This window comes from Dromiciops gliroides, chromosome 2 (genome assembly GCF_019393635.1).
Source record: "Dromiciops gliroides isolate mDroGli1 chromosome 2, mDroGli1.pri, whole genome shotgun sequence".
Lineage (NCBI taxonomy): Eukaryota > Metazoa > Chordata > Mammalia > Microbiotheria > Microbiotheriidae > Dromiciops > Dromiciops gliroides.
In genome coordinates, this window is record NC_057862.1 from 273746856 (window position 1) to 273772051 (window position 25196).

At 37.2% G+C, this 25196-nt stretch overlaps 1 protein-coding gene across 3 annotated transcripts in view; it reads right to left on the minus strand.

Moving 5' to 3' along the window:
* MAP4K5 (mitogen-activated protein kinase kinase kinase kinase 5) overlaps positions 1 to 25196 on the minus strand; it is a 199401-nt gene that overhangs the window by 89602 nt on the left and 84603 nt on the right. For all 3 annotated transcript variants that reach the window (XM_043985685.1, XM_043985683.1, XM_043985684.1), the window contains one exon: positions 20839 to 20903. In XM_043985685.1, coding sequence (XP_043841620.1) covers positions 20839 to 20903 — 65 coding nt within the window. The remainder of the gene's footprint in view (positions 1 to 20838; positions 20904 to 25196) is intronic.

Consider the following 25196-nt stretch of genomic DNA (forward strand, 5'->3'; position numbering starts at 1 on the left):
TGAAGGACTCAGGAAAAATGCAATCCATCTCCAGAGAAAGAACTGATGGTGTCTGAATACATATTGAAGCATATTTTTTTAGTTTCTTTTCCTTAGGTTTTTTTTGGGTCTGTTTTCTTTCACAACCTGTCTAATGTATAAATGTTTTGCATGACTACACAAGTATAACTTATATTGAAATGCTTGAAAGAGGGAGGGAGGAAGAAATTGGACCACAAAGTTTTAATAATGGACATTAAAATGGTTTTTCAATGTAATTGGGGTGGGGGGAGAAATAAAATTCTAAATAAATGGGAAAAAGGAAATGTTTTATTTCTAAAGTTCAGAATAAAATATTTTTTTGAAAAAGTCTAAAATACTGCAGATGCTCCTCAGTAACATCCATGGTCATTCAAAAGAGATTAGCCTACTAATTTACATAAGGAAAACCAAGTGGATGAAAAATACCCATTTTCCAGACTAGCATAGGTAGCTGGATGTGCAATCCATAGGGTTAATCTATTAACATAACCTTGATTGGTTTTGAAGATATTGTTGTTCAGTCAATTTTCAGTTGCATCTGACTCTTTGTGACAGCAATTGGGGTATTCTTGTCAGAGATACTGAAGTGGTTTGCCATTTCCTTTTCCAGCTCATTTTAGAGATGAGGAAACTGAGGCAAACAGGGTTAAGTGACTTGCCCAGGGTCACACAACTAGTAAGTGCCTGAGGTTAGATTTCAACTCATGAAGAGAAGTCTGCCTGATGCTAAGCCCAGCACTCTATCCACTGTGCCACTTAGCAGCCAGTTGTAGGTATACTATAAACTTAATTCAGAGTGGAATTGAAGAAAGTAAACTGAATTACATTTAAGAAATTATGCAGCAGTTTCCAAAATCTCAAGCTGCTCCACACAAAAGGAAAACATAAACAACAGATATATTTAAGAGTATTCTCCCAAAAAGCATATATGGCCATGAATAATTGAACACAATCCTTAAAAAAATAAAAGTCGAGGTAAACCAATGACAAGACACAATGAAGAGATACATGAGAGGTATAAGTAAGCTGAAACCAAATACTATTATTGATGATGACTTACAAGAAGTAGAATAAAATGTTATTGCAATAGTCCAAAAATTAGGTGAGAATTAGAGGAGAGAAGGGAGTATATTTGAAAGATGTTAAAAAGTGAAATCTTGCCAGGTCTTGGAAACAGATTAAATATGGAGGGGAGCAGTTAGGAATGAGAGGTAGTGAGGAGTTGAGGAGGACATCTAGATTGCCAACCAGAGGGCGTAGGAAGAAAGTGGTACCCTTAGCAACAATAGGGGAGTTGAGGGGCAGCTATGTGACACAGGGGATAGAGCACTGGCCCTGGATTCAGGAGGACCTGAGTTCAAATCCAGTCTCAGACACTTGACACTTACTAGTTGTGTGACCCTGGGCAAGTCACTTAACCCCCATTGCCCGACAAAAATAAAAATAAAAAAATTGGGAAGTTGAGAAGGAGGAAGGTTTAGGAGGAAAGACAATGAGTTAAGTTTGGGACATGTTGAGTTTAAGATGTCTACTGGACATCCAGTGGGAGGTGCAAGAATGGAAGTCAGCACAGAAGTTAGGGCAGCATAGATAAGTCTGGAAATAATGAGCACACAAGACAAACCAAGGAACTATTGGACCAGAACTATAAAACATTTTTCACACAAGGTCAGTTCTAGAAAATTGGAAAAATATTAATTGTTCTTGGGTGGGCCAAGCCAATAAAATAAAAATGACAATGCTCCCTAAGTTAATTTACCTATGTAGTGCCATACCAATCAAACTATCAAAAATATTTAATAGATATATAAAAATAATAACAAAATTCATCTTCAAGATCAACAGCTCAATGAGTATCAATGAGAGGGGCAGCTAGATGGCGCAGTGGATAAAGCACCGACACTAGATTCAGGAGGACCTGAGTTCAAATTTGACCTCAGACACTTGACACTAGCTGTGACCCTGAGCCAGTCACTTAACCCTCATTGTCCTGCCTCCCCCCTGCCCACAAAAAAAGAGTATCAATGAAAAAATGGAAAAGAAGGTAGTCTAGTAGTATCAGATCTCAAACTGTATTATAGAGCTGTAATTATCAAAAGAATCTGGTGCTGGCTAAGAAATAGAGAGGTAGATAAGTGAGATAGAATAGATACAAATTACATTATAGCAAATGATTTTAGTAATCTAGTCTGTGATAAACCTAAAGATGCAAGATTTGGGGGAAAAATCCTCATTATTGGACAAAAACTGATGGGAAAGGGGGCATTTAGGTGGTGTAGTAGATAAAGTACCAGCCCTGGATTCGGGAGGACCTAAGTTCAAATCTCGCTTCAGACTCTTGATACTTACTAGCTGTGTGACCCTAGGCAAATCACTTAACCCTCACTGCCCTGCAAAAACAACAACAAAAAAACACAACATGTGGGCACATAAAAAAAAAGTTAAAAAAAAAACTGCTGGGAAAACTGAAAAACACTAAATGAGAAACTAAGTATACAAACTGCATACTAAAATAAGGTCCAAATAGGTACATGATTTACACATAAACCATAAGCATATTACCATAAACATACCATAAGCAAATTAAGAGAGCATGGAGGGGGGCAGCTAGGTGGTGCAGTGGATAGAGCACTGGCCTTGAATTCAAGAGGACCTGAGTTCAAATCCGGCCTCAGACACTTGACACTTAACTAGCTGTGTGACCCTGGGTAAGTCACTTGACCCCCATTGCCCCACTCAAAAAAAAAAGAGAGAGAGAGCATGGAGTAGTTTATCTGTCAGATTTATGGACAGAGGAAGAATTTAGGACTAAAGAAGACATAGAAAGCAAAACAAAATGTAAAATATTTTGATGATATGAAATTAAAAAGCTTTTGCACGAAGAAAACTTACGCAACCAAGATTATGTAATTATGTAAAAACAGATGAAGAACAGGAAAGCAGAAAACTAGGAAAGAATTTTTGAAACAAGCATTTCTAATAAAGGCTTCATTTCTCAACTACATAGAGAACTGAGTCAAATTTATAAAAATCCAAGTCATTTCACAATTGATAAATGGTAAAAGGCTATGAAGAAGCAGTTTTCAGAAAAAGAAATCAAAGCTATCTATAATCATGTGAAAAAATGCTCTAAATCACCATTGATGAGAGAAATGCAAATTAAATCAACTCTGAGGTATCATCACCTCATACCTATTAGAGTAGCAAATACAACAAAAAGGGAAAATGTTGGATGTTGAAGGGAATGAGGGAAAACTGGGATACTAATTCACCTTTGGTGGAATTGTGAAACTGATTCAACTATTCTGGAGAGCAATTTGGAACTATGGCCAAAGGATTATAGAACTCTGCATACTCTTTGATCCAGCAATAGCACTACTAGGTTTATATCCCAAAGACATCCCAAAAAAGAGAAAAAGACCTATTTAGACAGAAATATTTGTAGCGGCTCTTTTTCTGGTGGCTAAGAATTGGAAATCAAAGGAATGCCCATCAATTGTGGTATGGCAAAACAATCTGTGGTTAATGATGGTTATGGAATATTACAGTGCTATAAGAAATGACAAACAGGATGATTTCAGAAAGGCCTAGGAAGGCTTGTATGAACTGATGTATAGTGAAGTAAGCAGAACCAGGAGAATGTCGTGCACAGTGGCAGCAATATTCTTTGATAAAGAACTGTAAATGATGTAACTATTTTTAGCAATACAATAATACGAGACAATCCTAAAGGACTAATCATGAAGTCTACTATCCACCTCCAAAGAAAGAACTGATATTGATTGAACTTAGACTGAAGCATGCTATTTTTCACTTTCTTTCATTTTTTTTCCTTTGACTCAAGTTTCCTTGTACAAAATGACTGATATGGTGATGTTTTATATAATTGCACAAGTATAACCTATATCTGGTTGCTTACTGCCTCAGGAAGGGATGATGGGAGGTAGGGAAAGAGGGAAAGAACTCGGGGTTCAAAACTTTAAATAAAAATGTTTATTATTATTTTTTCCAAGTACAAACAGGATGGACTTCACTGTCATTGCTTTTTTTTTTCCCCCCGCGGGGCAATGGGGGTTAAGTGACTTGCCCAGGGTCACACAGCTAGTAAGTGTCAAGTGTCTGAGGCCAGATTTGAACTCAGGAACTCCTGAATCCAGGGCCGGTGCTTTATCCACTGTGCCACCTAGCTGCCCCACTGTCATTGCTTTTGATAATCACACATAATTTTATTGACAATTTCAACACGAGTTCACATAAATAGAAAGTCGTTTTTATTGTCATTTCCAGTCATTTGTCACTTATTAATTCTGGGACATATACTGAGTGATGCAGGAGTTCCTTCTTCATTAAGAGGATAAATAGCAAAGTAAGGGCGAAGAGTCCCCTGAAAGCTGGTTTCTGGGGGACTGTAGATAAGGGTTTCTTCCAGGACATTGTAAAATGCTATATGTCCCTTGTCACAATCAAGAAAAATGCCCATTTTATCTACTGGCTTACTCAGAAAGCAGCCATTTTGTAATTTCCAGATGAAGAAATCATCTGCAGATCTGTAACCTTTTAGGGCAGTTACATCCTCAGATAACATGGAGAGGTTCCCATTTTGGCTGACTAAATGTTTACAGACACCCACTTCCCACTCTGTATTATCAGCCAACTCCACTTCCCAGTAGTGTTGGCCTGAAGTAAAGGTCTGGGCCCCCAGTACACTGAAAGCAACCTCAGATCTTTCTTCATTGTCAGGCAGATCCTGTTGGATGCTTCTACACTCGACATGCTTCAAATCTTCAGACAAGATGAAATGAGGATCTGCTGTTTCAGGATCCAGAGTTATATCCCTGTGGAAGTTTGTGAGCATTTCTCTCAAGCCAGTGATGGGGCAGGTGCTCCAGGTAGAACAATCAACCTCCAGTTCTTGAAGTAGCTGCTCCTCATTATTTTCCAATGGGATTTTCATAACCTGGAACATTTCTGAGGGTGCCTTGTCCAAATTCTCCTCCACCTCTAATATCATTCTTTGCAGATTTTGGATTTGCTGCAATAGTTTGGCCTTGTTTGTCTTGTGTTTTGCCATGTTGTTTCTGAATTCCTGTTCCAATTCCAGCAGGTGTCGATCTTCTTCATTCCGGAAGAACTGGTAAATTTTCTCATATTCAGACATAACTGATTGTTTCAGAGCATGTAAATCCTCCTTACAATATTCCTCTCTCCTTTTCACTTTGTTCAGTGCAACTTTACATTTCTCTTCTTTTCTCTGCAAGACAGTCCGTGTCTCCTGGAGGCTGTCCTTCCACTTTTCAGTAGCCTTGTCCATGGGAAGAACATGATGATCCTTGTGCTCTGGGGCTAATGAACAAGACTCACAGAGGGGTCTCTGGTCTTCCTCACAGAAGAGGTTCTCTTTTTCCCCATGTTGGTCACAGGTTGTCAGGGCCATCATGTTCTGCAGTAAATGAGGTCTGAGCATTTGGCCAGTGATGGACAGATTCTGCAGGCTCTTGTTGGGTATCAAATGGCAGGATCTTATGACTCCTCTGCACTCTGGGCAGGTTAATGTGGCATCAGCTCCCTCCCTGCACTGGAGAAGACACTGTGTGCAAAAGCTGTGGCCACATTTGACAGTCACTGGGTCAGTGAAGTAACCCAGACATATAGAGCAAGTGAGATCGTCCTTGAGGCTTTCAATTAACCCCTTGACATCCATGCTCCTAGACCTCTGATTCTATCCTTCTCCAATATTCCTCTCAGGATAGATAATGCTTACTCTTTTCCCTGGAGTTTTGGCAGCAAAGGTTGATAGCAGTGACTTGTTGAGGGTCTTTTTATATGCCTTCCTTTGGTTAGGTCCTCCCCTTACTCCACCCACAAAAGGTGAGAACTCCTGAGTTTAATAGTATTTTCAGCCTTTGCTATAGGGATGAGTTCTTACCTATGTCCTGTTCCATAGTTATAAACTATAACTCACAATGATTTTCACACCTTTAGGCCAGAGTTGTCTTGTCTCTCAATTCTAAACAAAGCTTACTTCTGATTCCTTCCGAGATACACCTCTCAGGACAGATAAAGCTAGCCCTTTCCCTTGAGCTCTGTCATCAAAAGTTTTTTAGGACTGACTTTTATAGATCTTCCCTTGTTTAGTCTCTCCTTTATACTGCCCATGAAAGGTGAGAACTCCTGCGTTTTTATAGTGCTTCCTATCTCTAATATAGGGCTGAATTCTCACCTTTTTATCACCTGTCCTACAATTATCCAAGTGTTCACAACTGGCCCTTCAGAATCACCTACCAGGCAAAACTGGCTATAATCCTTCAGGGGGGGAAATGGGAATTCAATGAAAGACAGGACTTTCAGGCATTCTTGATGGAAAGACCTGAGCTGAATAGAAAATCTGACTTTCAAATACAAGATTCTAGAGAAGCATAAAAAGGTAAACAGGAAAAAGAAATCATAAGGGATATTAAAAAGTTAAACTGTTTACATTCCTACATGGGAAGATGATACTTGTAACTCATAAGAACTTTCTCATTATTAGGGCAGGTGGATGCAGTATATTTATTTAGACAGAGGGCACAGGTGTGAGTTGAATATGAAGGGATGATATCTCTAAAAATTTAAAAATTATAAAATTAAGGGGTGAGAGGGGAATACACTGGGAGACAGGGAAAGGGAGAGGTGGAATGGGGTAAAGTATCTCAAATAAAAGAAGCAAGAAAAAGCTTATACAGTGGAAGGGGAAAAGGGGGAGCTCCGTGCTGGGGAGTGAGTGAACCTTACTCTCATCAGAACTGGCTCAAAGAGGAAATAATATACACACTCAACTGGGTATATTAATCTATCTTACCCTAGGGGAAAGAAAGGAAGGGAAGGGAAGGGAAGGGGATGGGGTGATAGACATGAGCTGATACAAAGTGAGATGTACTGTATACCAAGTAACAGCACTACTGTGAATGACTTGGCTATTCTCAGCAATGCAATAATGATCCAAGACAACCCTGAAGGACTCAGGAAAAATGCAATCCATCTCCAGAGAAAGAACTGATGGTGTCTGAATACATATTGAAACATATTTTTTTAGTTTCTTTTCCTTACGTTTTTTCATCTGTTTTCTTTTACAACTTGATTAATGTAGAAAAGTTTTGCATGAGTACACATGCATAATTTATACTGCATTGTTCTCAAGAAAACAAACAAAAAATCTAAAGAAAAAAACATCACATGGTCAATTATCCAGAGCTTCCAAGTCAAAGAAGAAATACCAAAAGCAATCAGAAAGAAAAAGTTCAAGTATCAGGGAACCATTTAGGATTACACAAGACTGGGCAGCACCTAATATATGAGAGAAAATCTTGAAATACAAAGTTCCAAATGGCAGAATGTAAAGGTTTATAACTAATAATAACTTACCCTGATAAACTAAGTATAATCCTATAGGACAAGATTAATGGACTAATAAAACAGAAAACTTTAAAGTATTCCTGATGAAAAGACAAGAGATGAGTAAAACTTTAAAATACAAACATAGAAGACAAGAGAAACTTAGTAATGTAAACTTGCACAATTGGAAGGGACTATATTATGACTTAATTACATTCTAATTATAGTCTTTACTCTTCAAGGGTCACAGAGATAATTAAATAAGACAAATACAGGGCCTAGGTATGGGATTATGTTTTGTTTTAAGAGAGGGGAAAAAGGCAGAGGAAAAAGATATTCACTGTTAAACGAATATATGGATCACATGGATTTGACAGAGGTACCTTATTATCCAAAAGTATTTTTTATGAAACCCTGGCTTAATAGGAGCAAAATGTCCTTCAACTGAACTCAGAACCTGAACCCAGACAGCTAGCAGATAAAAGACCTTACCTAGTGACTTCTTTTCCCTCAGGATAGTAAGTCCCTATCTTATGGTAACATCTGGGTATCCTCATCCTTGCCAAACCCTTTTTTGGAATCCTGTATTCTTATCATGATGCTTCTGTATTTCCTCCATACTTGTTATAACTGAAATTGTTAAACTGCTTTTTGCTTCTGAGTTGATTTCTGTATCATACTGTTGAAACTGACAACACCCTGTAATCCTTGGACTAAAACCATATATACCCTCAAAAATGGGGAGTCTGCTGAGCTTCTCTCTTGAGGGAATCTCCAGATGATCATGTTGTGTTATCTTTCTTCTTGGGACAGGTATCTGGTTTTGTATAAGATATTATAATTTCTCTGATCTGTTTATTAATTTTGTAGAAGATATCAAACATAATTTCTCTGATCTGTTTGTAGGAGAGAGGCAGATACAAAAACTATATTTTAATATGGAAAAAAGGAGGAAAAGAGGTGAAGAACTTAACTATGTCTCAAACAGAGTGTGAAAGAAGAGTATTGGAATGATTGGAATGATGCCACCTGCTGGAGACTCACTGTAGAAAAGCTCTGCCATGAGGTAAAGGTCTCTGAGAGCAAGACCATGCATCTTTTATATGGTGTCAGGAAGTGACGTTGGCGGGTGGGAGGAAGAAGGGGGAGCCTGGTGCTCTGACTCTCTCTCTTTCTGTGGACTCTGGAGGAGAGCGGAGCTAGGAATGCTCTCTCCCTTCAATAGATAGATGAATCAGGCCTTTCTCTCTCTCTTTACCAAATTCTTATTCTCCTTAATAAATGCTTAAAAGTCTAACTCTTGCTAAAGCTTATAATTTATTGGTGACCACTCATTAGATATTTTAGACAGTATAGCCAGAATTTTAGCCCCTTACAGATGGTGACCATGAAGAGGAAAGCTGAAACCTCTATCTTCTGATCTTCTGGGTGGGTAAGGAATTTCCCCTACCCTGTCCCTTTAAATTGGAAAGTACTGCCAAGTAACTGGCTGTTTTGCCTTTAAATTTTCAAATGGGCTTGTTCAACTCCCCGTTAACCAGACAAATGGGGGATAAGATCATGTTAATGCTTTGTTTTTGTGGATTTTCTATTTTCTATTTTTATTTTTGTTAGAAGAGCCAGCAAGGTGCTCACATAAGGGAATATAAATATCTCCCCCTATCCCAACCATGCTTTTTTAGAGAAACCTCTGAATTCTGCAGCTTTTCCAAATTCTAACACTAATTGTTGCTCTAATTTTGCATGCCTGGAGGCTTCTCTAGAAGCCTTTAATCCCCTGGGGGAAGGGGAACCCAGGCCTGAGTTTGATTCCAGGGCTGTGCACCATGTGGGAGAGGTGGTCCCTTCCCCTTCTCTAGGGACCCCACCTCCTCCCCCTCCTCTCTTTGATCCTCCTGCCTGGGAGGTCATGAGATCTAATCCACCTTTCTCAGGTCCTGATCTTGCACATGCGCAGCTTTCTCTACCTGCATTTTCAGCCCTACCCCAGCTGAACTGTGATTCTGACTCAACCTTAGAAAACCCTTTAAATTCCAGATATGCTCGTTTTGTTCATAATTTTGCTACTCTGTTTTTGTCTTTAATTAGTAACCTTCTAAAACATTTGTATTATGAAAGGACTGACAGACAATATAGAGGGGTTAAAGAAGAAAAACTTAAGCTGAATAAAAATGACAATCATCATCATAGTTCAAGACTCCACTTCATTTGCCACAGAAGGGTACATATTTTACAGAAAAAGCAGCAAGGTATTGATATGAGTATTGGGGATTTTAGATACCGGAATCAAAAGTGTTCTAAATTCACTCAGAGTAATAGTATCAGTTCAGAGGTTACATAGGATTTCTATGCTATTACATCTACGTTTTGACATTAATGGTATGGGTCTATTTTCATAGAGATTTTCATGCTTTTGAGATTGTGTTTTATATTTAGTTTTTTTTTTAAAAGAGAATATTTGTAAAAGCTTTTTATAGTCATGTGATCAAGTTAATATTTTACGATACTCATTAATATTAAGTTCATATTCATTTAGATTTCCCTAGTTTGAATTTCATTGTCTATTCATTCATCTATCTAATTTTGAAACATTGCAAGATGGTTTTGATTTCATAATACAATGTTAATTCTGGGAGTACTGTGCTCCCATATTCTGAGTTGTTTTTGTTATTTTTTCTCAACTGATTATTTGATCAAACTCTTTAAAGCATTTCCCTGGCAAATTGGTTGCCATGGAAAGTGTAAATTGATTCTAGAAGTATTATTTTTGATAAGCATATTCCAAAAAAAAAAAAAAGAGGGGAACATTTGTAAAAGTTTTCTTTTTTCAAAAATAAAAAAGTTTTCTTTGAGATTGTGTTGCACTTTAACTTGTATTTAAATATGTTCTGATTTTCCACAAAAGTAATTGTATACTTAGTAAAAAAAAAAAACAACGGGGGGGTATTATTTGAAATTGTTGCATAATTGTATATTATATTCTGAGTCAAGGTACATTCACATTTTTTGTGATCATTTATTATCCTCAATCTTTAAATCCACATGAGACTTGGATTATGGGAATTTATCATTTAAGACATTAATTGCCTTTATTCTGAGTTATCAGATGCCAGTTGGCCAAGATGCCATCCAATCACAAGAGGAATACATGCAAGAGCAGACATTGAACTGTCACATAAGGGGAGACATGCATGAAGTCAAGGTATGGCGGAGGGAAAAGCTTTTGTCAAATGTTGAGGCTGGATTCTCTCGGTTTAATTTTTGTTTTCTTTTTCCCCACAAGATTGTACAGGTGGCTGGAAGTTTTGATCCCACCCATCTCACTTCTACACCTGGCTTCTATGCCCCCCCATATACCTGATGCCATGGACATCTCAATCCCATGCATCTGATTAAGTCTGACTCAGTTTCCTCCAATATGTTCGGTGGCATGGACATATATTCCATCCACCTATTTTAAGCGCTTGAGCTATTGCTCAAGTGTGGGAATGCTCATATCCCATCATTTCTCTGTTCTTTTATGGTAACCCCCATAATTATCTCAGGTGTCATGATAAGTATGGTGTTGAATTTGGCCTTGACATCTGTTACCAATTATATTAGATTTTTAAATTTCTCATAATGGCATGAGGATAATTAGGCAGGTAATGCAAAAAGTGATGAAACAAAGATAAAAATTCTTTTTAAAAATTAATATCACAGCAATTGTCTTCTCAATTTACCCTCCATAAGGGGGGACTATAGTGATATTAAGTTTTACAGAATGTTTCAATTTTTTAAATTATATGTTTCATGTGTAACAACTAAGATTCTAAATTCCCTTAGACATGTTTTTGAGAACTTTCATTGTTTGATTTGATTATTGACAAAGCTATTTTAAAGTTGTGTTAAGCTCAATTTTGTAGGAAATTTTCCTGGCTGATTACCAGCATCCACACATCAACCCCTGAAAAGACTCCCATTCCACGACTAGAGGACATCTGAGAAAAGACTTTCAGAGACTTTAAATGAACAGTTTTGTTTTGTTGTTGTTGTTGTTGTTTTTCTTTTCTCTTTCTGTTATAATATACACCATCTGTTACATGTACTCTCTGCAGAGGCTCTCCCTTTGCAAGACCAATATCAAAGCCCCAGTTCACGAGGACAAAACTTTCCTCTGGACAAAACTTTCCTCTCTCCCTTTTCTATATTGTTATTAACATATTGTTAGTTAGCATAGGTTATTATATTCTGTTATTTTTGACTGTTTCATCAAGGAAATGCCCCGTTTCTTGAAGAAACAAAGCGGGGACTGTAACGATTAGAATGAAGCCACTTGCTGGAGACTTACTGTAGAAAAGCTCTGCCATGAGGTGAAGGTCTCTGAGGGCAAGACCAATGCGTCTTTTCTTTGGCGTCAGGAAGTGACGTTTGCTTGTGAAGGGAAGAAGGGGGAGCCTGTCGCTCTGACTGGGGCTCTTTCCTGGGGACTCTGGCGGAGAGCGGAGGTAGGAATGCTCTCTCCCTTTAATAGACAGATGAATCAGGCCTCTCTCTTTACCAAATTCTTATTCTCCTTAATAAATGCTTAAAAGTCTAACTCTTGCTAAAGCTTATAATTTATTGGCGACCCCTCATTAGATATTTTAGACAGTATAGCCAGAATTTTAGCCCCTTACAATATACAAACATGGAAGAAAGGTTGGATGAAGTAGGCATCTCATGACCTTTCCCCTATCAGAAAAGAGGGCTGAATACACATACACACACAAATATATACAGAGATTCACTAAATTCAAAAGGATTAAAGGCTGAGTCAGGGAAAGAGAACAAGGAATTATAAGAGGAAAAGTAGAGGTGGAAAAGGAATAGTGAAAAGAAATACAAACTTCCACTTTGGAAAGGTTAATCATAAAAGATGAATAAAGAGAGATGGTGTAAGGAGATCAGGGTCTGGACTTGATGCAGAGAGAGGAAGAAAAGTAGGAACAGACTACTTTTTTTTTTTTTTTTTTTTTGCAGGCAATGGGGGTTAAGTGACTTGCCCAGGGTCACACAGCTAGTAAGTGTCAAGTGTCTGAGGCCGGATTTGAACTCAGGTACTCCTGAATTCAGGGCCGGTGCTTTAACCACTGTGCCATCTAGCTGCCCCCGAGGAACAGACTACTTTGATTATAGGTTTCATGTGTTGTTCATATTCCTCTTTTTTCTTTCCATCCTGTTTTTTATAGTAAAGAATATGAGAAAACATGCCAAGATGCTTGAGATACAGACCGATAGTTAAAAACTGCCTTGCCCTTGACTGCACAGCTGAAGCTAATCAGGACACCCAGACCATAAACATTCCAGGAAGTCTCCACAGCTGTGTTCTTATCTAGTTGGCAATTACTTCTGCATAACTATTTTCAAACAAAAGCAGTTTTCTATTAAGCATTCTGTGACCATTTTCCTATAAAAACAACCTATACCTCCTTTACTTGAAGAAAGAATTCGTTTTTCTGGCTCCCCACAATGTATACAATAAAAGATTTGTGTTCCAAATAGACCTTATCTGAGACTCCTAACTGGTCTTCACTCTGTATCACAGACCTGTGAAATGTCCATGATAAAATAAAGCAGTCTATAGGAAAAATTAAAAACACTAAAAAGCACAGGGGGGGGAAAAGGATCTTCCTTAGAATGACAGACATTACTTCTCAAACCAAAAGCTAGCATTATCTTGATTGAAGAAAAGCCAGAGATCTTTCCAACAATATTAGAAAGTAAAGTAAGGAAAATGTATCATCACTCTTATTTGATATAGTTCTAGAGATGTCAGATATAAGAACATGACAAAAAAAAAATGAGGGAACATAAGCATTTATTTTTTAAAAAGAAGACATATTATGGTTTACTTAAAGAATCTAGGATATCCAAATAAATTTAGTTGAAATAACTAACTTCAGCAACACAGTGGAATATAAACTAAACTCACAAAATCAGCAAGAGATAAATAGAAAAAAATTACATTAATGTACTACAAAACAGTTTTTAAAGAAATAATGACATACCTGACTAATTGGAGAGAGATTAATCATACAAGGTATGGCCATACTAATATAATAAATATGACATTTTAAAGAAATGAGATACCTATTTGGAGAGAGATTAATTGCTCATTATATGGACTATGCAATGTAATAAATATGACTGTGTTCTTTTTGTTGTTGTTTAGATGTGTCTGACTCTTCAGGACTCCATTTAGGAATTTTCTTGGTAAAGATACAGGAGTGGTTTGCCATTCCCTTCTCCAGCTCATTTTACAGATGAGGAAACTAAGGCAAAAAGGGTTAAGTGACTTGCCCAAGGCCACACAGCTAGAAACTGAGGCCATATTTGAACTCAAGAAGACAGATCTTCCTGACTCCAGGGTCAGCACACTATCTACTGCGCCATGTAATTGCCCCCCAAAATGATAATACTACTCAAATTAATCATATTCAGTGTAATACCAAAAACGGTCATTAACTTTAGAGATTTAAAAAATAATAACAACACTGGTCTGGAGTAACAAAAAGTTGATCATCTTAAGAAAATATTGAAGGGAAAAAATGGGAAGAAAAGAGGCCCAGTCATACCAGATCTCAAACTATCTTACAAAACAATAATCACCAAAACTATTTGGTAGTAGCTAATAAATAGAAAAGATTAGTGGGATAAGATCAAGTACAAAAACTCAGAGCAATCAAATATAGTGTCCCAATACTGTATAAAGCTAAGGACTTCAATTACTCAGGTAAAGACTAAATGACAACTACTGGGAAAGCTAGAAAGCAGTTTGGCAGAAATTAAATTTGGAGTAGAGAAGAAAGTAACTTTCACAATTATGGATAGGAGAAGAGCTTTTAATCAAAAAAGAGATGGCAAGGATTAACAAAGATAAAATGAATAATTTTGATTACATAAAATTGAAAAGTTCTTAGTTCCTATCTCTAAAGGTTTTTTTTTGGTCTGATATATTTTGCACGATTGCACATGTATAGCTTATGTTAAATTGCTTGAATGCTTTTTTTGGGGGGAGCGTGAGGCAATTTGGGTTAAGTGACTTGTCCAAGGTCACACTGCTAGTAAGTGTCAAGTGTCTGAGGCCAGATTTGAACTCAGGTCCTCCTGACTCCAGGGCTGGTGCTCTATCCACTGTGCCACCTAGCTGCCCCCTATGTGTACTTAAAAAAAACCAACTCCATGAGTACTACTACTAAACCTATACCCCAAAAAGATTAAAGATAGAGGGAAAAGGATTCTTATGTACAAAAATATCTATAGTAGCATTTTTTAGCATAAGAAAGAAATGGAAACAAAATAGGTGGGGAAATGATTGAACTAATATTATATGAATATAATAGAATATTTTCACACTATAAATAATGATGAAAGGGATAGATTCAGAAAAATGGGAAAATCATAAATAGAATTATGTACAGTATACTGAGTAGAACCAGGAGAAAATTTATATAAAACTTAAGATCTATGATCAATGCAATGGCCAATTCAACTCCAGACAATTGATGATGAATCACACTTCTTGCCTCTTGGCAGAAAGATGACGAACTAGAGGTGAGTATCAGACTTACAATTTCAGATACAGGCAAAATGTGGATTTATTTTCTGTGATTATATTTTTATTTGCAGGAAATGGGAAGAGCTGATGGATGGAGTGAGGTGTTAGCAATACTGAAAAAAGGAAGAAAATAAAAGAGCTTCAATTAATCATTAAAAAACAAATATAAGAAGTAAGTTTAGAAGAAGTTATGGACAAGCAGGACAATGCTGGGACTAGCCACATTAACTTTTAATTATAAAAAAAGTTGTATGTATTGGGACAACCAAACTGCAGTAAGTTCACAGTTTCATATATAAGTCCCTTTGTTGTTTATATATTGAAGTGTTTATTGAGATTTAAGGTCCTAATGAAAAAGAATATTAAAGGAGATAAAAATATTTAAAGATATATCATATTGGTCCAGGCAAGGAGATAAGGACTTAGACAATGGCTGTCTTCCTGGAAAGAAGAGGATGTCTAGGAGGTAGCATTTCCAGAGCTGAGCATTAGACTGTGGATGGGGGTAGGGGGAGATGTGTCATAAGAGTGCAGAGAGAAGGTCAAGGATGACTAAGATAATAAAACTGATACTTCCAGACTGGCTCTTTTCCACAATCACTCAATAACCTCTTTTCCTTTGAGGGTTACTCATTCATATTTATGAGGCAGTATAACTCCTAGTTGCTCATTTATTAACTTTCAGGTCGTTCTCTCTCCTTTAACAGAAAATTCATTATCTGACTAAGTCTTTATTGACAAACTTACCCCTATCCTCACACCGGGAGCACCACTTATATATCAATGTCCCCAGAATACCCTGGCCTCTTAAATTTATCAACCTCCCAAACTCCCAATAGTCCATCTTTAGTCTACTTATTCTCATGGTCATAACACTGATCACCCAAAACTGTTCTATCTACATGATCCAGCACTCTGAAATTATTCTCTCAAATCACAACCCAATATCCTTCCATTTCTCATTCTGCTTTATCTGTCCTAAGCCAATTCTTTGTTTTCAATATATCTCTTTGTTATCACTACGAATGAATTTCTTTCTCTTCCTGTTCTCCTAGTTCATCACTTATGTTTTGGTGTTTCTTCTTTTCCTTCAAAGATCTCTACAATTCTTTTTTTTGGTGAGGCAATTGGGGTTAAGTGACTTGCCCAGGGTCACACAGTTAGTAAGTGTTAAGTGTCTGAGGCCAGATTTGAACTCAGGTGCTCCTGAATCCAGGGCCGGTGCTCTATCCATTGCACCACCTAGCTGCCCCTACAATTCTTTCGCTTGACAGACTCTATAATTATCTGGCTAACCATACATTGTCAGTTACCCTTATATTTTTTTGCTCCCTTGTTGGATCACATCTCACCTTACCAAGCTCCTGACCTTGGTTACTCCTTGTCCATTTTTCTCTATTTCTACTCAGAAGCTGCTGAACACTCATGGAGAAAGTAAGCCATAAACACTCATCAAGTGGGTTCATTACAAATTTATGTTATCTAATCTTAACTGGGCCCTCACTGCTACATAATTTTATTTTTTTTTCTCACTATCACTCCTCCACAACAGGTGTGCTAAACTTTTTCCTCCTTCCTCAACTCTCCTATACCACACACCACCTCCTCCTTGACTCCTCAGAAGGAATAGCAAACATCTGTAGAAAGATCCCTCTTTTTCCTCAACTACAAATCTCAAAACCTCACTTCATCATGCCCCAGTCTCTTCTCCTTTGTTTCAGTCTCTGAGCTGACTCCTCCACTTTCTCTCCTCTATATATAATTCAGTCACACTCTGTACTCTTCATCCCATTCCCTTGTTTCCTCCGAAAGCTGGCTTCCTCAATTATTCCCTTTCTCATCTTCAATTTTTCCTTATCCAATGGATCCTTCCATCCCCTGCCTATGAACATGCTCTGGTTTCCCCAATCCTTAGAAAACCTCCACTCAGCTCTATAAAATACCTCATCATTTGGTATCTCTTCTCCCTTTAAAAACCAAAATCCTAGAAAAAAGTGATCTATAATCATCATCTCTACTTCCCCTCCTATCAAAGTCTCATGCCCTGGAAATCCAGCTTCCAATCCCACCACTCCACTGAAACCTCTGTATATCTAAGGTTTCCAATAATCTCATAATAGAAAAGCCTGCTGGATCTAGCTAAGTCCTCATTCTTCCCAGAATCCCAGTACTATATTGCCAAATGCCTATTGGACATTGGCACTGTATGTATTGTGGGTATCTCAAATGCATCATGTTCAAAATGGAAATCTTTGTGTTCCCTTCAAAAAACATCCCTCCTATAAGCCTCCCTATTTCTATTAAAAGCACTACTCTTCTACTGTTGACTGTCGCCTCTCTCCAAACCCCCTTTTATCTACTCAATTACCAAGACTTGACATGAACTCCAAATCTCTTGTAGCTGTCTCTCATGCTCCTTTCACACAGCTTCTATACTCTCATTCAGGCCCTTATCACCTCTTGTCACTACAATTTCAAAAGCCTCTTAATTGGTCTCACTGCTTCTGGTTTCTTTCCTTTCCAATATATCCCTTCACATGCTACCAAATCCATGTTCCTAAACCACAGATCTAAGCATAGCACTCCCTACTCAAAAAATTTTCAGTGGCTCCCTAGTGCCTTTAGGATAAGCCTGTCTGTCCCTGGTCTAGCTCCTACCTTCCTATCTAGTCTTATTTCATATACTTCCGCTTATAAACTTGTTATTCCAGTCACACTTTCCTGCCAGGCGTTCTCTTTTCATTCTATGTCTTGAGAGCCCTCCCTCCTCACATCACAGAATCTCAAGCTTCCTTCCTTTAAAGTACACAGTGAGGGGCAGCTAGATGGTGCAGTAGATAGAGCACTGGCCCTGGAGTCAGGAGTACCTGAGTTCAAATCTGGCCTCAGACACTTAATACTACTAGCTGTGTGACCCTGAGCAAGTCACTTAACCCCAACTGCCTCACTAAAAAAAAAAAAAAGTACACAGTGAGTGCCACTTCCTACAAAAGGCCTTTACTGATTCCCCTAATTATCAGTATTATCTTCTTCTTGCAATTATGTTAAATATATTTCATATCTGTGAATCTGTATACATGTGAATGTCAAGCAGACTGTTAAGCTCCTCAAGGAAAAGAACTATTTTGTTTGAGTCTTGGTACCCAGTGTCTGACACAGAAAACACGAGTGATGTTTGTTAAGGGTTCTGTAGCCAAAGGGAAGACAGGTGTAGGACCATAATGTGAGAGAACATTAAGGGAAGGTTTTTTTGAAGATAGGGCTGGGCATAAGACATGAGTTTATAGGCAGACATCAGACAGGGAGATAATAAAAATGAGATAAAGGACTGATGGACTAGAACCTCCTGAAATAGACGGGAAGTAGGGCACAAGAAAAGGCTTAGCTTTGGCATGTAAAAGGGTCATCTCATCTTCTGAGACTGGAACAGAGGAGAGGCCCTATGGGTGAAGACATAAAAAGTAAATAAAGGAAAAGAAATAAGTTCCTAATAGAAGCTCTCAATTTCCTCAGTAAAGTCAAAATCATCAGTGGAAAAAGATGGAGTTGAAGGCTTTAAAAGAGAAGAGAAAGTCTGGGATGTCTACTGCAGGAAACAAGAGAGTCACACTGAGAAAAATAAAAGGATTGATATGTAAACATTACAGCTCATTTGACCTTAATTTGATGAATTTTTTAGTGGACCCATTAAGCACAATTGTAATGAGTTGCTTTAGAGGTATCTCGCTGTTCAGTAGTGAAATAGAAAAGACAGGGGCAGCTAGGTGGCTCAGTGGATAAAGCATGGGCCCTGGATTCAGGAGGACCTGAGTTCAAATGCGGCCTCAGACACTTGACACTTACTGGCTGTGTGACCCTGGGTAAGTCACTTAACCCTCATTGCCTTGAAAAAAAATGTCAAGAAATAGAAAAGACAGATAGTACGGATTACCCAGGGTTGAGGACTAGCCATATGTGAAAGGCAGAAGGACAAGGGGAGCAAGAGAGTCCAAGTGGAAATGGCAATGAGCAGTTGAACTGGTTACCCAAACAATAATGACGCTAAGGGAGGAAAGTGAAGCCAAAACAAGGTGCCGGACAAGAAAAAAGGGAAAGCTGAAAAGGCTAGAGGTTATTTAGTCTGGGGAAGAATGGAGATAGGAGATGGTAGGAAATGAGATAATGATTAAAGAGATGAATTTCAAAATCCATAACCATGGTGAATGAATAGTTTGGGTTAATTGTGAGATCTAAGTCATCCCTTGTGGAAGGCAGAGATCGTATGAAGTAAGCTTGGTGAACTAGGATGCCAGGATAATCTGAAGAGACAGTAAAGAGATCCTCAATCTCAAGGAGTAAGATTGTCAGTCAGTTACTGAAGTGCTTGATAAAAGAGGAAGAGATCTACCTGGAGAGTTAAGAGATGGCAACAACAATGACCCAGACAGAGTAAACTTCAAAGGATGGGAGGCAACTGAGTAATGACAGCAGAAGGGAGGGTCTGAAAATGTCGATGAGAAACAATGGTTACACCTGCTGCTCTTCCTGAACTGGTGGACAGGGTGATTTAAGAGTAGCAACGAGCAGTTTTGGAGAAGGTATTGGATGAGGTATTTCCTGAAAAGTTCAGATAACCACAAGAATATGGGGAAAATGTGAGAAGAGATATAGAATGAATGGTGCGAATGATAAGAAGGCACAGCAGCCCTTGTACCTCAAAGTTGCCTTGGAAAAAGAAAAGAGCTTCTAGAAGTCTCTCATAAGTACTTTAAATGTGTTAAAAACAGCCACCAAAGACAAGGTGTGAAGAATTTATGATTCTTTAAGTGAAAAGCCAACACTGGCTTCTTATGTATCTTTTTTTTTTTTTTAAAGATATAGTCAATTGGGGGGGGAGGGGGGCAATGAGGGTTAAGTGATTTGCCCAGGGTCACACAGCTAGTAAGTGTAAAGTGTCCAAGGCCGGATTTGAACTCAGGTCCTCCTGAATCCAGGGCCCACGCTTTATCCACTGCACCACCTAGCTGCCCGACAGTCAATTTTAATGGATTTCATCCCATCAGCATGGTTTCGTGACCTTTAATCACTGCATAAATCTCACTGATGTCCTAGTAAATGCGTAACAACTATCTTGCCCCAAAATATGCACACATGACACCCTTTTTAGTTTAATCTAGATCATTAATATTTTCTTTATTACTTTCTTAAATCTAGACAATCAACAAAAAATAAACCAACTTCTTATATTTAATAAAATTTCATATTCTTATACTTGTCATTTCCCATGGACTTCTGAAGTGTTTTCCTAAGTGAAATATTAGCAAGCTTTCTTTCTAAACTGGTTCTTTTTAGCTTTGAGGAGAAAGCATGTTAGTACGTACAATAGTGGATAGTCCACTTATTGGAATTCTTTAGAACTCATCTAGTACTTTGTACCTTTCCAAAACACTAATCACAATATATTTCATAAATGGGTTAACCAACCGTTAATCAGAATGGTCACCTAAGTTGACAAATGGATAAAGAAAGCTTTGCTATATTAAGTTTTTTTCTGTTTAAATGAATAAAAAAAGTTAATTTTTATTTTGGTGATAATTATCAAAAAGCTATTCCTTGTTCAAATTAAAAATAGAGGCACATTTTGAAAATCTTGACAATATATATTGACACTGTTCAAAAATAGTAGCTCAGAGGCCAGTCAATATCAAATAGTAAATTTAAATTTTATTTCACAAGTTTCTCATTTTGACTTGTTAAATTTTATTTTGCATATAAATAGATTTGTTAGAAAGCAATTCTCCTGTTCCTAAAGGCAGATGGATAAAAATTATACTTAGAATTTTTTTTCTTTTGTTTAAGTTTAAAAGTATAAAAAAAGTATACAGTACCATGGTAAATGTCTTGAAGTGATCCACCACCACAATATTCCATACAGATCCATAATTTTTCCCGACTATTATGAAAGAGAAAGAGGATTAGAAGTTAGATTATAATTCTCAACAATTAAAACATCCTTGAAAGGTACTTTAGCATTTGGAGATTCAGGAGTCAGAAAGACCAGAGTTCAAATTTTGTCTTCAGTCTTCTGCTGACAATATGACCCTAGACAAATCACTTAACCTCTCAAAGGCCTCAGGCAATCTTCTAGGATTCAAATGAAAGAACACTAGTGGGTTTGCATGGCAGAGAAAGTTCCCTCACCTAGAGTTCTCTAGACCAATTAAATCACAGGTCCAAAACAAAACAAACAAAAGATTGTCTAAAATTGGTTTTAAAAATTGCTTCTGAAAAAAAAAACTTGCTTCTGGGGAGCAGCTAGGTGGCGCAGTGGATACACTTGACACTTACTGGCTGTGTGACCCTGGACAAGTCACTTAACCCTCATTGCCCTGGAAAAAAAAAAAGAAAAAATGCTTCTTTCTCTTTCTTCATGAACTTAAGGCTAAGAGAGGTAGTATGCATCAGGGCATGGTATTAAACTTGGTTATTTACAAAGCTGTAATTTCTGTTTTGGGTTTTTTGTGGGGCAATGAGGGTTAAGAGATTTGCCCAGGGTCACACAGCTAGTAAGTGTCAAATGTCTGAGGCCAGATTTTAACTCAGGTCCTCCTGAATCCAGGGCTGGTGCTTTATCCACCTTACCACCTAGCTGCCCCCAAAGCTGTAATTTCTAACACGTATAATATTACTGACACTAGTCTTAAATGAAGTTGTAATCAAAACCACTAATACTTTTCCTGGCTTAGAACAAAATTATGTAAATGACATTTAATTCAATTTAACAAGACTACATTAAGGTCTTACAATATTCAAAGCATTGTGCAAGGTCCTATGATTATGGACATTACTGAAAAATTTTCTGCCCTCAAGGTGCTTACCTTGAAAGAGAAGGGAAGGCAATGTGTACACAGATAAATAAATACAAAATATATACAAAATAAATTCAAAATAATTTTTTGGGTGAAATCATTAAGGGGCAGGGGAAACCAGCAAAGATTTCTTGTTGGATGTAGTACTTGAGCTAAGCCTTGATGGGAGATAGTATATCAGGAGGCAGAAGTGAGGAGACAGACCATTCCAGGCACTGAGACAGCTTGTACAAAAGAACAAAGGTGGTAACACAAAGCAGTGTCATCTAAAGAAAGATAAAGTAGCCAGTTTGGCTTGAACATAAAGTATGTAAGGAGGAGCAATGTGAAATCAGTTTGGAAAGATAGGTCAAAGCTAGATTGTAAATGGCTTCAGGCTCTAGAGAGATCTATCTGTAATGTAGTTTTCCCTACAGCCATTGAGGCTTCTAGACCAGAGGAGTGAAATGAATTAGCAAAAATAAGAAGTCAATTAGTGGTAGTCTTGGTAATTTTATTTAAAAACAGAACCACAGCTCTGTAACAAAAAGAGGTAACTCCTTTCTGAAATAAGACTTTCTTTAGTTATTCACTTATATAATTTAAAAAACAATTTTGATTAAATTTTTGAAGGGAAAATGACTAATTATTTTAAAATATATAATAGTTTGGAAAATAATCAGCACCTCTTACATTTAAAAAACAGCTACTGTTGGGCAGCTAGATGGTGCAGTGGATAGAGCACTGGCCCTGGATTCGGGGAGTACCTGAGTTCAAATCCGGCCTCAGACATTTAACACTTACTGGCTGTATGAACCATGGCAAGTCACTTAACCCTAATTGCCTCACTAAAAAAACAAAAACAAAAAAACAAAAAACCAACTACTTCCTATCAACTAAGAAAAGAAAATATTTTTTTAAAACAGAAAGTCCTTAAAGTAGAAAAATAATTAAAATCACACAATAAATGTACCTTCAAAACATATTCTACTTCAATCAGAAGGTAGTACTCTACTCTCCATCATTTTCAGGAAATGGAAGTGTTCCACAGAAGCAACTTTTCTAGATTAATGTGTAAATACCAACACTTTAACTGTTTTAAATGAAAATCTTTCTAAAATACAGCATAATAACTTTTATTAAGCATAATACACAAAATATAATTTAACCTTGCATTAATAGTTCAGGGTCACCAAATCACAGAATTTGAGAGTTGGAAAGGACCACAGTGGCCACCCAGGTTAGCCAATACTGGAAAGGAATTCCCACTATAATATAATTGAAAAGTAGCTATCTTGCCTCTAACTGAAAACCACAAATGAGAGAAATCCCACCCTGTCCTGGGGCTTCTAAGGTACCTTAAATCTCTAAATCTAAGATTCTATGAGAAAGTCCATTCCATTTTGAGAAAATTCTAATTGCTGGAAGTTTTTCTTGAGCCAAGCCTAAATTTGCTGCTGTTTTTTTTTCTCTTGTATGGAACACAAAATTTTAATGAAATAGTATTTACTAATTACAATTAGAGTACATCATGTATTTTATGATTAAAACATTATATTTCTTTTACATAATAATGACAGATATAAAGCATGGGATTATCAAATTCCAATTGAAGAGAATAAATGAAGTTGAATTTGGTTATCAACCCATTAGGACATTAAAAAACCACAAATGTGTGTGATGTATGTTCCTGTTATAAACATTACCAAAGGAGTCATTTGTAAAGGATTGTAAAACACCAGGGGTATATGTAAAAGGAAGAGCAAGTTGTATATACTAGAATTGCAGTTTTGCGTGCAATCAACTTTTTTACTATATTGTTATGGAAATGTTTGTTTTTCCCCACAAATTAAAAATAAATTAAAAAACAAAAAACATCAGGGGAAAGCATAGTTACTGAGAGCCAAAAGACATCCATAGCTGGTTGCAACTAAGTTTGAGAACCGAGAGGGCATGCTGCATAAATGATTTTTCAAAAATGTTTATAAATCTGTCCCTCGAACTGCCCTCAACTGAGCAAATTTTTAAAAAATAAAAATAAAACTCATTTAATAGATGCATAGTGTAATAAAACAAATTTTCAGAATGCCCAAAACTGAAAATCTAAATTTGTTTCTTTGCAACTTTCATCCACTGATCCTCCTTCTGCATTCTAGGATCAAGTAGAACAAGTCTTATTAATCCTTTTTCTATGTGACTATTCTTTAAATATGTGAAGGGTATAAATTTGACCTAAGTCTTCTCTTTTCCAGACTAAACACCTCCAGTTCCTTCAACCTATCTTTACATGAAATGAACACAAGGCCCACTACGATTCTGGTTTCCCTACAGCTTATCAATGTCCTTCTTAAACTATGGTCTTCAGAACTGAACATAATACTCCATATGTGATCTGACTAAAATAAAAGGAAGGGATTCTTAAGACTTTCTTAATGCACACAAGACCACATTCAGGTTTTTTGCCTGCTGCATCACATCACTGTGCTTATGCATTCAGACTTTGCAGTCCAATAAAACCCTGAGGTCTTTTTCAGACAAACTGTTAACAATGGTTCTCCCATTTTATACCTTGTGAAACTGATTTCCTGAACCAAAGCATAAATTCTTGAACCATTATGTTTATCCCTATTGAATTTCATTTTATTAGACATAACTCAATGCCTGGCACCTGAACTAAGAATAGTTTTTAACATTTTAAATAAAGTTTTACTGTATATTAAAAAAATGTAAATTTAACTGGGCATAACAGGCAGCTACCCGATTTAGTTCTCAAGGCCACAGTACACTCACACTTTCTCCAGACAAAACTGTTTTGGTTTGTGACTGCCATTTGCTAGGATAGCTGGGAGCTATTCTGATAAGCACACAATCTATGCATGCTAACCACAGGGCCTGGCACATAAGTGGTACCTTTATCTCAGTCACTGAAAAAAATGTTTAACAATCATTCCCTAATGGGCATCTATTCTGTTTACAATTCCTTGCTACAAAGATGACTATCATTTGAGGAACGGCTGAACAATCACGAGACAAGAATGTAACTGAATAATACTACCCTATAAGAAATTATGAATACAAAGAAGCAGGTGATTGGGGGCAGCTAGGTGGCATGGTGGATAAAGTACCAGCCCTGGATTCAGGAGGACCTGAATTCAAATCCAGCCTCAGACACGTGATACTTACTAGCTATGTGACCCTGGGCAAATCACTTAACCCTCACTGCGCAGTCAAAAAAAAAAAAAAGCTACAGGTGATTTATGTGAACCAATGCAAAGTGAAGTGAGAAAACCCAGGTCTTTCCATAGCCAAGGATAAAGTTTACTTGTGTCAGGTGACATATTCATTAATAATTAGGTACTGTACTCTCTTATTATAAGCCTTATTTATCTTGGGTATCT